Raw genomic sequence first — 14,317 nt, forward strand, 5'->3', positions numbered from 1 at the left:
CTTCTCCTCCCTCTTAGTTGCCTGATTGCCAGGATCAAGGCAATTCTGTCTGCTGCATCCATGAGGCACTCATGCTTGCACCCGTGGAATCATTCCAACCATTCCATCCTCATTGAGCCATTTGGAGTGCTGCAGCCTTCTGAATCATCGGCAGTGAACCCACTCTCTCTCTCTCTCTCTCTCTCTTCCCCCCCCCTCCCCACCCCCCAACCAAATGGCACAGACATGACAGGTCTTTGTCACAGGGGCTTGGATCTAACTGAGTTTTGCTCGATGAGAGAGGCCTCAGTCAGGGCACTGTCAGACTGTATACAACAGCTCTAACTTGTAATTCATGTTATGAGAGTATTGTGGGGGAGGGGCTTTCAAAATCATAAAATGCCAGTTGCAAAGATTAGGGGTCTTAGAGCCATCAGACATATGCATTTTAGCCCATGACCCCTTTTCAGTTCGTTCCTTTTGACACTCAGAGTACGATTCTCCAGAAAGATTCCTAAGTGTGGTAACGAGCAGGAACTGGCGCGAGCTCACTGGCGCAAGGGACCGGCGAGGCTGGCAACACAATAGTGTTAATTGGTTCACTTAACGAGGTCCCACGGGCTTCACGCCAAAAATGAAGGCTCACCAGCCGATTCGCCGGGACTGTGTTCATCAACGCCCCCGCTAACACGGTCGAGCAGCACTTAAACAGCACTTGTACACCAACCCCATTCACCTTGCAACCATGGCACTGAGACGACTGGCCACAAGGTTTGGAGTCGCAGATCTGGGGAGGCTCCTAGATGCAGCTGATGCCAGGAGGGATGTCCTGTTCCCCCGGGGGCCCCAAAGGATCAGCCACAGGCCAGCCAGTGCCACCTGGGATGAAGTGGCAGCGGTCGTCAGCTCGGGAAGCGTGACCAGGAGGACTGGCCTCCAGTGCTGCAAGAAGGTCAATGACCTACACCGGGCCACATATGTGAGTTGACACACCTCTCTCCCCCTCCCCGTTCCCTCCCCCATGCGACTAGCCTTCCCAACCCACTTTCTGCCCCCCTTGCCCTCCGATCAGCTTCCAACCCTCCCTTTACCCCCAACCCTTCCTTCACCCCCCCAACCCTCCCTTCACCCCGTCACTTCACCCTCCAACACTTCCTTCACCACCCAACCCTCCCTTCAGCCCCCAACCCTCCCTTCACCTCCCTCCCTTCACCCCCAACCCTCCCTTCACCTCCCTCCCTTCACCCCCAACCCTCCCTTCACCCCCCTTATTGACCCTTCCTGGCCCACAATCGCCGGGAGAGGGCATAAACTGGCTAAAGTGTGGTGAACATAAGAATCCTCACAACCTTCGAGGAACAGGCCCTGGAGAACGACCAATCTGGGGTGGCCCCCTTTCCAGCCTCCCATGAGACCACCGCAGAGGAGAGCGCCGAGGATGCCACAATTGATGCATCACAGCTGTCATCTCCACCCTCCACCAGTGCAGTGACACATATCTCGGTGGGCGACATTAGTGGTCAGGCTTCTGGGTCACATTCTGGTGAGCACCACACAGTCGCTGTTGCGCATCAGGTGGAGGCAGGGTGATAAGTTGACCAGATAGGTGAAGACAAAGAGCCAAACTTATAGGAAAATAATTTGGGAAGTTTACTAAATTGTGTCCCTCAAGAAAAAGTTAATGAAACAAGCCTACAAGATTCAAAACTGAGAGATATTTCTGTTACTCACCTCGTGGCAGTGCATTTTTATTTTCTGCCAACACTTGTCCATTTGCCCTATAATGGTTCTGAACTGATGTCTGCCCATTGCCATTGAATAACGCATTGGAGAGTAACTGTCCATTTCCATTTGACAGGTGTTTCACAGTGCGTGATGTTCCTGATGATTGCTGAGTACTACCATGCTGTCCTTGTCTATGCTGTGTACTGTTGAAAGAAAGTAAATCATAAATCAATCTCAAACCATACAAACAATATAAGAAATAATGATGTTTTGTAAATAACAAGCACTTGAGGGAGATGACAGAATTATTCTGGAAAAATCAGCCTAGCAAAATGTATTCAGTTAAATATATAAGAAACAATTTCAGAAACACTTCAAAAATGCCTTTACATAAGTAAACAAAATAGAATGTTCTGGGATTCTCAGCAGGGAAAATGCAGCATCTATGGAGCGAGAAACAGGCCTGGATTATCATCTTTGAGTGGAATAACAGGTGTTGGGAAAATTCCTACCCTCCCTTTCCATAAGAAAGAGCCCAGACGGATGTAATTTTAATTGGGGAAGTTAGGTGTTGGCTGGAGCTAGGCCAGCCAACCCGAGAAAATGGTCAGAGGCAGCCAGGAAATGAGGCAGGCTATTTAAAAGGCATGCTTCGGTGTTGTGCAACTTTATGCCAGTTAAAATTAAAACAAGAAGGCCCTGCAGTCTTCATCCCTCACAATCACCTCCCATGACCCACCAATACCACCTCATGTCTCACACCCATCCCTTGTGGCCCCTCATGATTCTAAGCCAAGATATGTTCCCCAAACAATTCCTATGCCCTCTCATGTTCCACCTTCTGCCAAGGTATGTCCCCCAAATAACCCCTATAGCCACTTGTAGCCCCAGGTCAAGGATTTTTATGGTCTCAGCCAAGCCTTATTATGTATTATTGGCTGAGAGCCCAGAATTCAATAGTCTGTCAAAACACCTTAGCCCCAGAGAAAACACTGCTTGATTGAAAGCTCTCATTCTCTGATCTTTTCTGTCAACTTCACAATGTTTATTTACACATGTTTAAGATGTTTCAAGTGCTTTCAGTTTCAGCTATTGAAATTTTAAATGGTCAGAATGATTGACAGAGCTTTGGTACCTTTAAGGATGAAGATCCCACTTTCAAGAGCTGGCTGTTAATTAGGGGCTACAGCTGGTATTGCAGTCAGTCGCAAGCAGCAAAGACAGAGGAGGTCCTGGAATGGAATGTGGAATGGAATATGAGGCTCACTGGGGCCAGTGAGGCAAGCCGCAGGGAGGTAGTGGTGGAAGGCGGAGGGAGGTTATCATCAATGAGATCGAAGGCTGGTGTTTCCAGCAGGATGCCCCCCATTGACCACAGATTGCCCGATCAGGAGATGCTCCCCACATTCCTTTTCAGCCCACATGGAGACTGTCAGCTTTTACTGGGCACTTCAGGGCATCAATTGGTCCCCAGACAGGAAGGCTGTACTGATCCTTCTTGACCCCTGACTGAATGGCAGGGTGTAGGGAAGGCAATGGGCACTCCATACCCTGTCTTCACTCCCTATTCTATGGCAACCCCCACACAGCCCCGTCCGCTCAGCCCACTCTGAGGATAGAATTAAATTCTGCCTCTTGCATCAAGGAGCTATTTCGTGTTAACTTTCTATTCACTTAAATTGCAATGTAATCATGTTGCTGGTACTATCTTGACACTTATTAATTTCTCACAATGACAACATATTTTCAAGCATTGTCAATATTACTATGAATAGCTGTTCCATTCATGATTCTACTGTGGCAAATTTCCGTGGTGTTAGTACAAGAATCAGAATAATTTCATTAAATTATTTATATCAATAGATTTTCACAAGGAAATGAACAGGAAGAAATATCAATCATCACATTTCTTCATTTGAAAATATGTAGAGAAATAGTCTAAGTTTATTCTGCCCCTACTCCCTTCATCTGCTGAGTATAAAAAGCGCCTGTCTAAGCCACTTACAAGTGTTCTGGTCACTAAAAATGAAATGTTCCTTTAAAATGTAAAATGCCTAGGACCATAATTGGAAACGAGACTGAAAAAGTAATGAAATGTATCTGCCAATCGGATTTCCTCAAACAAACATATGGAAATGAAGTAGCTATTAGCCATGATCCAGCCGAATGGCAGAAAAGGATCTGGGGGTCGATTAGTCTACTCCTGTTCCTATGTTCCTATTTAGCAACAGAAAGAAAAATCAAGGTACAGAAAAATACTGCTGTCTCTGTGCAGCTTACTAAACAAGGAACGACAGGATCATACATTTTTGACTGAGGGAAAACCAAAACGTACACAAGAATTATCCATGACCCACGTAACACTTATCCACATCCAGGATTTAATTTCATTTATATCTGATTATAATGGAGCTTATGACCCATAACTTTTGAGCTGCAGGGCATTCATTGGCAATCTCTGCTTCAGCGGATTGACCAGAAATCATAGTCGCACGATCTGGTTGTACGGATGATGTTTCCTCTCATGATAATTCTGTGATACATGGTACTGAAATTGATATGTGCAGATAATTGATCTGCCTGTTGGTTCCACACCAATTCATCTTCAGTTTGTACTGAATAGGAGATTGGGCCAGTTTGAGCCAATACAGTTGCAGGAACCCACTTATTGCTAGAGGTATATCTACAAGTCAACACTTGCTCTCCTTATTTAAAGAAGTGTCTTCTCAATTTACTTTCTCATGATCTGCAACTGATCATTACATTCTACTATCTTGGACATCTCTGGTAAGAGTAGATCAAATGTAGTTGTCACTTTCTTTTCCTTAGTAGTAAAGCTGGGGAACTCTCTGTAGTCGCATGTATGGTCAATACATTGCCAAGAACCTGTTTAAGAAGCGATGTAATGAACCTAGGTCCTTGGAAGCTTTCAGTGCATGCTTCAAGGACTGAACACACCTTTCGGCTAAACCATTCGTGGATGGATGGTAAGGCACTGATTTTATGTGTTGGACACTATTCATCTTTAAATAGTCCTCAAACTCCTGAACAATGAGCACGATTTGTTCTGGTTTCCCAAATCTAGCAAAAATCTTATCAAACTTTTCGATGGTCTGTTCCACGGTTGTTGATTTCAGCAGGACAACCTCAGGCCACTTGAAATGTGCATCGACTACGACCATGAACATGCACCCCTCGTATGGACCAACAAAGTCAACGTGTAGACTTTGCGAAGGCATTTCAGGTCACTCCCATGGATACAATGGAGACAACGGTGGTAAGTTCCTTATCCACACACATGACTGGGACCGTCCTGTTTTTCCCTCTATGTGGGCATCAATGCCTGGCCACCAAAAGTAGCTCCGTGCAAGTTCCTTCATTCAAACCTTACCTAGGTATCCTTCATTTAATTGTTCCAATGCTCTGTCACAAATTTGGAAGAATTATTACTCTCATACCCCACAACCTGCCTTATATTGTCAACTGGAGTTTCCTGGAAATATGTGGTTTTAATTCAGGATGCGTTCCCACTATCCTCCCCTTTAGTACAATTTCAGTACCTTTCCCATCACAGGATCATTTCTGGTATGTCGTTGGACCTGAGCTGAGCTGCAGTTACTGGAACGTGTTCTATCTGCTTACAATAGAGGATATTTTCCCTACTGGCTGATATCTGACCAGCAGGCAAAAGCAAAGCTTTAAAAAAATATATTTTTATTAAAGATATTTTACATATGTACGTAGAAATATCAGAAAACCAAAAATCTACAGGAACAAAGAACACAGGCCCTCAACAATTCCTGATACCAAGCCCACAACTCTCCCAGACCCCTTAATTTTTCCCCCTTATCTCTCCTCCCCCCCCCCCCCCCACCAAACAGAAAAGACTACCCCAACTCCCCCTCCCCCCAACACCTTATTTCACCTTGAAGAAATGGATAAAAGGCTTCCACCTCCAACGTAACCTCTCCTCCGTCCCCTGTAAGGCAAACTTTACCTTCTCCAAATGCAGGAATTCTGCCCGGTTGCTCACCCACACCCCCACCTTTTGCAGATCCGAATCTCGCCAGCACAATAAAATCCGTCTTTGGGTTATCAGGGAGGCAAAGGCCAATACATCAGCCTCTCTCCCCACCTGGATTCCCAGATATTCCGACACGACAAATATCACCACCTCTGGACTCGGGGCCACCCCTAAACCCAGAATCTCGGACTTAACATTCAAGAACGCCTGCCAGAACCCCCTCAACTTTGGACACACCCGGAACATATAGATGTGATTTGTGGCCCCTGCACACTGCCCACACCTATCCTCCACCCCTGCAAAGAACTGGCTCATCTTCGTAACCGTCATGTGGGCCCTATGCTCCACCTTAAATTGGATGACACTTAACCTTGCACACGACAAGGACGCATTGATCCTCCGCAGGGCTTCCTTCCATGTCCCAACCCTCATCTCCCTGAAACCAAGCCCACAATTCTCCCTCCCCCTTTAATTTTTCCCCTGATCTCCCACCCCCCCACCAAACAGCAAAGACTACCCCAACCCCCCCTCCCCTCCCCCAACACCTTATTACTCCCAAAGTTGAGAGGGTTATGGCAGGGGTTCTTGAATGTTAAGTCCAAGATTCTGGGTGTAGAGGTGGCCCCTGCCCAACTCCTCCCATTTGCGACTAATCTCCTCCACCGGAGAGCTCTCCCTTTCCATCAACCTTCCATAAATGTCTGACATTTTTCCCTCCTCAATGTTATCCTCGGACAATAGCTCACCTTGCAACACCAGAAGGGAAGACCCGGGAAGGACGGCACCTCTCTCCTCAAAAAGTCCCTCAGGTATCTAAAGCCACTCCCCTTAGGAAACTCATACATTTTCTCCAGCTCTTCCAGGCCTGAAAACTTATCCCCTATAAACAAGTCCTTACATTTGCTCCAGCTTTTCAGGCCTGCAAACTTGTCCCCTACAAACAAGTCCTTAAAGTACTCTATCCCCACCTGTCGCCACCCCTGGAATCCCAGCCCCGCCGGCACAAATGTATGATTGTCACATATCGGCTCCCAGAGAATGTCTTCCATCCTGAAGTGTGCCTGCAATGGTTCAAAACTCGCAATGCTGAGACCACCACTGGGCTCACGGAATACCGGACCGGCAAAAGTGGAAGGGGCACCAACAACAACAGGGCCCTCAAACCCGTCCCCCTACATGATGCTGCCTTCATCTTCCCCCTAACCAAACCCTCCTTCACTGCCCATTTCCTGGTCATTGCGATATTCGCCGTGCAATAAAGTTCATCAAACTCGGCAATGCCACCGCCCAACCCCCGCCTCATAGCCTCTCCAAAACACCCTCCCCACCCACGGGTTCTTCTCTGCCCAGATGAACCCTGAAATTATGAAATGGAAAAAAAAAATGAATTATCCCATTCACCTTCCTAAAAAAAGGACATCGGAACAAAGATGGAGAAGTTCTGGAACACAAACAAGAACCTGGGCAGCACCATTATTTTAACCGTCTGCACACGCCCAGCCAGTGACAGCGGCAACACATCCTACACCTTAAAGTCTGCCTTCATTCTCTCCACTAGTCGTGCCAAATTCCATTGATGCAGCTGTGTCCATTATCACGAGATACCGGAAACTCGCCCCCACCACCCGGTACAGCAACCAACTCCCCTAACCTCCTCTCCTGCCCCCGAGTATTAATTGGGAACACCTCGCTTTTCCCCATGTTCAATTTATACTCCGAAAAACAGCCCAAATTCCATCAGGATCTCCATGAGCCTATCAAAGCTGCCCCCCGGGTCTAAAGATCGTCCGCATCCAACAAAACTCTGTGCTCCGCCCACCCCACTCAATCCCTCCCCACCTCCTCGACGCCCTAAATGCGATTGCCAATGGTTCTATCGCCAAAGCAACGGGGCAAGCGGACACCCTTGGCTCGAGGCAAAAGCAAACATAAAATGCATTAGCATTGGCATGGCTCTCTGATTGATGGTATTTGATCTCGTAGGAATATGGAGATAACATTAAAGACCATCCTTGGAGTCTATTTGCTGCCAACAAAAGAATACCCTTATGTGGGCTGAAAATAGCTGTTCAGAGGCATTCAGCTCAAAGTTCCCAACTTCGGGTAGTTGGGGAACACACTGAGAGCCAACCCCTGCCCTTTCTGATGACCCCACCTATGCCCCCACCCCTCAAGAAACCCCTCCCTCCTTCATCCACCTGTGGCCTGGGATCAGTGACTATCCTAAGCCTCTGATCGCTGCAATACTGTGAGCAGCAACCACTTTCCCAGTGTTACATCTGCTCAATAAAGCTGCTGACCTCTGATTGGCCAGCAACTCCTGGCAGGCGGGGCTTCCACCCTCAGGTTCTTGACCCTGTGGAAGCTGGGGGTGAAGGGACACCCTGGCAGGCAAAGAACAACAAACCTTCAGTCTTTCAATGGTTAATTGACTGTTAGACTGGAGGTGGGATATCCGACCCTCAGCTTTAAGTGGTTCTGTCTCAGAGAGCTACCGGCTAACTAGAGTGGTTGGTGGTCTTGGCAGACCTCAACAAGAGGGCTGGAGGCCAAGTCTTGAAAGGCCATTGGGGAAGAGGAATCTGAAGAGGAGTAACACAATGGGTAAACCCTCTAATAAGCCTACCTGGGCTGTTAAGGAGGGACCCCTTCTCTACCTGCCTCCAGCCTGCAAAGAAAAAGCTGCAAGGCTGGGTGCTTGGTATGGGCATCTCTTGCCACCAGTTAAATCCCAGTGGTGTAGGATGAGGCCCTTAAGTGGTCATTACTGTAACTGCAGACTAAAAGATCTTAATTGCCGCATTGGCAGGCAAACCACTTGGCGTCACCCCTGCTGCTGGTAAAACTGCAGTGGTGGCAGGGGCGGGTAGGTAGGCAGTAGCCAGGTTGCCTGCTGGATTTTATACCCCACACGCATTAAATCCACTGGGAGGAAGTGTAAAATCCAACCCTATTTTGCAAACAAAGAGCCAGTATTAGAGAACTACATCAATGGATAATTATGTAATATAAAGGCAGCATCAGTCATCCCTCAATAACTTACTTAATGTTTTAAAATGACTTACCCGAATTAGCATAGGGCAGATGTTTTGAACAAGGACCACTTTGCATAATGTTCAGATATTTTTCTCCATAATGAGTGGATTGTGCTACCACAATCCTTCAATCCTATTTCGGGCTTCAAAGCAACACAAGAGAAGCTGATTCAAGATGGGCTGAATTTTACATGCCCCCCGGTAAGTGTTTTCCCCATGGGGAGGAGGGGCATGTAAGATAGGATGGGCACTCATCCCAACACCTTCCCACCCGCCACCAAGCTCTTCCCCATAATACGGGGGAGGGGGGGGCACGGAAATCAGCAATCGACCTGCCATAATTAAATGGTAATAAAGGATCAATTAGACTTATCAAGCCAATTGACCCTGATAGCATGCTGCCCACACCATAAAATATTTAGCATGGGCAGTCAGGTGGGAGCAGGAAACTCTATTTTTTAAATCAAATATTTAAATGGGCAGGAAGGTGGCGTCACTCTTCGGCATCTGTCCTTTGCCAATCACGGGAAGAACTTCCTCCCTCAGGTCAATTCCCCCTTCCTTCCTACCCACTCACTCCCTTAAACCCACCCATCCCACCCCGCTCCTCTCCCTAATCTACCCAAACCCTCTTTGCCCAAGACCCCAGACTTACCTGCTCTGGGTATTCATATGGCTTGCTCTTCCTCTTCTCTGTCAACCCTGCAACTGCTACTGATAGCCTACTGGCACTGCTGGGACTGATGGAACTGCCGGTAAATTAGATTGGCCAGCAGATCTAGATGTCAGGACCTCTTCCCCAACGAGGGGCAAAAGTCCCACATGGCCCTTGTTAGTCCCCACTACAGTGCTTTTTAGCTGTGGGGCAGGTTGCCATGCTGATGTGTTTTCCTGGGGAGTGGTGCCTCCTTAACTCTAGAAATAGGAATGCTAAGATTTTTGACAGGTTCCTACTACCAATATGGTTAGTTTATCCAAAAAATGAATTGGACACTCATCACAAAGGGTTACAGTAATTGACTGACAGCATAAAAATGAGGCATTTTTAATTTCAAACTCCTGTATCTATTAATCCAGAAATTGATCCAGTTATTATTTGAATCAGACAACAGCTATTTTTTCCACTTTTCTCTTTCTATAAATCTTCCCATTAACAAATCACACACCTTGTATACAAAGATTTGACACAGCACATTCAAGTCCAGATTTCAAAAATTCGTCTGTCCATCTTGATCAATTATGTAGAGCAGTATTTCACTATACATTAATTCTGTCAGTTAGTGTTTTGCAAAGGTCAATCTGTACAGTTTCTTAAATAAATCTCAAGAGTTTTTCAGTCAAAACAATTTCTCTCAATACCAATCTGACCTAGTGTTTGAAAAACAAATACCTTGCCAGATGTTCATCATTAAATATTTATTTCAGGAAACAGTAAAATATTCTTTTCTAGAATAAAGAAGTACCAAAACTTTTATACAGCTTAATTTTGAAGATTTGGACTATCACAGTGCAGTTTCCAATGACGTTAGAATAATTACAAAATAAGTATTTTTAGCAACACAAGTTTACAATCATGAGATCCATATCCTTGATTAAGAAAATGGTATAAATTAAGGGCTGGGTTTTATGTGCCCCCATCAGTCGTGCTTTCGGTGGGGGAGCATGTAAAATAAGGCGGGTGCTAACCCCATCACCTTCCTGCCCACCCCATGCTCATGGCAGATGGGAGCGCGCTGAAATCGGCAGCCCACCCACCATAATTAAATAAATAATCAAGGTTCAATTGAGCTTATTAAAAAGTCAATTGACCCCGATGTTACGCTGTCCGCAGCATAGTACAGTTGGCATGGACAGTTGGGTGGGAGTTGACAAGCCGTTTTGAAAACATGTTTCAAAAGGGTGTTAAGGAAAGTACTATCTTCAAGTGGTGCCCTTTGCGCATCGGCGGGGGGACCCCTTCTAAGATAGTACCCTATTCCTACCTTCCTGCTTCACAAAACCCACCATCCCCACTCCCTTCCCTAAACTTCCCTAATCCTCCCTAGCCGTGCTTTCTTCTTGGGCTTGCTTGCAGTCTTGGCAGCACCCACTAATGCACTTTTGACGCTGGGTGGGACATCCTCATCAGTGAGGGGTGGAAGTCCCATTATCAGGCTATTTAGCCTGCCTAAAGCATGTTACAGCTGTGGGCGGGCTGGCACAAAGCGAGTTAGCTCCACGTAAACTTGGCTTCTGAGGGAGCAACTCTGCTACCCTCCCCTGCCCTGTAATATGCAGCCCTGGGGCTTTAACTAAAACATGCAGACAATGTTTCTCCACATCGAAACTCTAGTTTCTAATCATACTTCCAAGCCATAAGTTCATATTGAAAATTATTAAAATATAACAATTTAAAGCACTGATTCATTCACACCTTTACTGCAAACAACGTCACTTCAAGGTTGAAATCCCTGAGTGAGCTAAATGTGTTACTAGGTCAGATTTTCATCCTCGAGGTAGGTAGCAGGTGTCAGGAAAATTTCCCACTTGGCCTGCCCACGCACCTCGGGGAAAAGTGTCAGGAAATATTTGATTTCAATTGTGAGGGGTTAGCTGTGGCTGGAGTTTGAGAAGCTGGTCTGGGGAAGTGTTTGAAAGTAGATGTAGGTGTGTCAAAGTGGGCTGTTTAAGTGTCTCACATCGGTATTGTGGGATTTTGTCCCAATTATAATGAAAAAATGTAAGGCCCTCTAGGCCTCATCCCTAACACTCCTCACCCTCAAGCACACAGCATGCGCCATCCAAGCCACTATATTCTGCCCCAACAAGCCCCTATTGCTCTTCATGCCTCCCATGGTATGACCCCCACCATTTCCCATTTCCCTATTGTCATTCATTTCCCCCAGGCCAAGCTATGACACTTCCATGTCCATTCATCCACTGTACACTATATGGAACCATTGAACCCTGTAGCGACAATAGGATTTGCACAAAAAGCTTTAAAGATCAACAGTCATCATTAATACTTGCCACTTTTTTAAAAAACTGTTTTATTACAGATCACTAAAAATGTCAATCATCCACCCCATTCAAAGTATCAAATGGCAAGCATTTGAAACTGATTTACTTTGTAAATAAACATTGTGTAATTGACAACTTAGATCAGAGAACCAGAGCTGTCAAACAAGCAATATTTTCCCTGGGGCTCAACTGTTCCAGTGCTTCAATGGTTACCTGGGCCTTCAGCCAAGAATGCATACTGAGACTTGGCTAGGGGCATAGCTAGTTCTGGGATCACATGTCTTCAGCACTATAACCAGGATTTTGTCAGGGGCCATAGCTCTTGTTGTATCCTGTGCACTCAGCGATTTCTTTATATCATGTGGAGTGAATTGAATTGACTGAAGGCTGGCATCTATGATGGTGCAGACTTCAGGAGTTGACTGAGGTAGATCATCTACTTGACGCACATAGCTGAAGATGATTGTAAACTCTTCAGCCTTATGTTTTGAACTAATAAACTGGGCTCCTCCAGCATTAAGGATGTGGATGTTCGTTGTGCCTCATCCTCCTGGTAATTGTTTAGGTTTTCTCCACTCAAAACTGGATCTGACAGGACTGCAGAGCACTGATCTGATCCAGTGGCTATGGTTTTACTTAGCTCTCTCTATAGCATGCTGCTTTCCCTTTTCATATGTAATAATAATCTTTATTAGTGTCACAAGCTTACATTAACATTGCAATGAAGTTACTGTGAAAATCCCCTAGTCTCCACACTCCGGTGCCTGTTCAGGTACACGGAGGGAGAATTCAGAGTGTCCAAATAATCTAACAACACGTCTTTCGGGACTTGTGGGAGGAAACCAGAGCACCCGGAGGAAACCCACGCAGACACGGGGAGGACTTGCAGACTCCGCACAGACAGTGGCCCAAGCCGGGAATCGAACCCGGGACTCTGGTGCTGTGAAGCAACAGTGCTAACCATTATAGCTTCACCAGGTTGGCACCTTATTTTTTAGATATGCCTGGTGCTGCTCCTGTCATGGTTTCCTACACTCCTTGTTGAACTAGGGTTGGACGTACTGGCGCTGGAGTGTATGCAGAGGAGATTCACTATGTTATTCCCAGAGTTGAGGGGGTTGGATTACGAGGAGAGGTTGAGCAGACTGGAACTGTACTCATTGGAATTTAGAAGGATGCAGGGGAGGGGGGATATTACAGAAACATATAAAATTATGAATGGAATAGATAGGATAGATGCGGGCAGGTTGTTTCCACTGGTGGGTGAAAGCAGAACTAGGGGACATAGCCTCAAAATAAGGGGAAGTAGATTTAAGACTGAGCTTAGGAGGAACGTCTTCACCCAAAGGGTTGTGAATCTATGGAATTCCCTGCCCAGTAAAGCAGTTGAGGCTCCTTCATTAAAAGTTTTCAAGATAAAGATAGATAATTGGTGTACGGGCAGGAAAGTGGAGCTGAGTCCACAAAAGATCAGCCACAATCTCATTGAAAAGCGGAGCAGGCTCGAAGGGCCAGATGGCCTACTCCTGCTCCTAGTTCTTATGTTCTTATGGTCTCCTGGCTTGATTGGAATTGATAAACTAAGAGATATGTCAGGCGTTGAATTTACAGACTGTGATGGAATACAATTCTACCATTGCTTCTGCTGGCTGCTAAAATTGGGAGAGGTGATCCACAAACTAATCAAGTAATGATGGAACAGATGGACACTGAAGTTGCCCACCCGCAATACATTCTGTACTCTCTACTACTCTCAATGCCCTTTCCATGTAGTGTTCAATATGGAGGAATACTGATTCATCGGCTGAGTGTGTGTATGTGTGTGTGTTGGGGGGGTGATGAGGGCAAAGGGCAGTAGGTGGTAATCAGCAGGAGGTTTGATGGCATGAGACTTCATGGGGCCCGTTTAACATCTCCCAGGTCAACTCCATATCAACTGTTTACCACTATGCTGCCATCTCCAGTGAGCCTTTCTTGACAGTGGGATCAACCTAAGGGATGATGATGTTGGAGGAGTCTGGGGAATTAGCTGTAAGATATGATTCTGTGATTACAACTATGTTAGGTAGTTACTTGACTAGTTAGTGGGACTGTCCTTCCAATTTTGGCCCAGGATCCCAAATGGTAGTGAGGAAGACTGGTCAGAGTGTGACTTTGTCATGTCCCGTGTCTAGGTCGATACTATGTGGTCCATCCAGGTTTATTCTTATTTGACTTTGCTGTAACAGTTTTATACAACTGAAAGACTTGCTAGGCATTTATGAGGGCAGTGTCAACTATAATGCTGTGGGTCTGGAGTCACATGTAGAAGCTAGGCAGAAGGTAAATGTGTAAGATAGGTGGTTAGGAGTGGGGATTGGGTGATTGTTTCTGGGTGGGGGTCAGCGGGGGGAGGATCGCGTGGCCAGTTGGGGAGGGTCGGGTGCTTGGAAGGACAGCCAGAGGGTCGATGCCATGCAGTCCTTAAGGGGAGACATCTGAGGGGTTGCCCAGTGCATCTTCTGGAGTACTTCTGGATATGACACCCAACTCCCCCCGAACTACCCACTACCCG

General features: G+C 46.3%; 1 protein-coding gene across 1 annotated transcript in view; it reads right to left on the reverse strand.

The window, feature by feature from the left end:
* Positions 1–14,317, reverse strand: part of LOC119951242 (latent-transforming growth factor beta-binding protein 2-like) — a 677,784-nt gene that overhangs the window by 477,760 nt on the left and 185,707 nt on the right. Inside the window, exon 4 of the mRNA XM_038774298.1 lies at positions 1,711–1,907. Within this exon, the coding sequence (XP_038630226.1) occupies positions 1,711–1,907 (197 nt within the window). The remainder of the gene's footprint in view (positions 1–1,710; positions 1,908–14,317) is intronic.

This window comes from Scyliorhinus canicula, chromosome 2 (assembly GCF_902713615.1).
Source record: "Scyliorhinus canicula chromosome 2, sScyCan1.1, whole genome shotgun sequence".
In the NCBI taxonomy this organism is placed as follows: domain Eukaryota; kingdom Metazoa; phylum Chordata; class Chondrichthyes; order Carcharhiniformes; family Scyliorhinidae; genus Scyliorhinus; species Scyliorhinus canicula.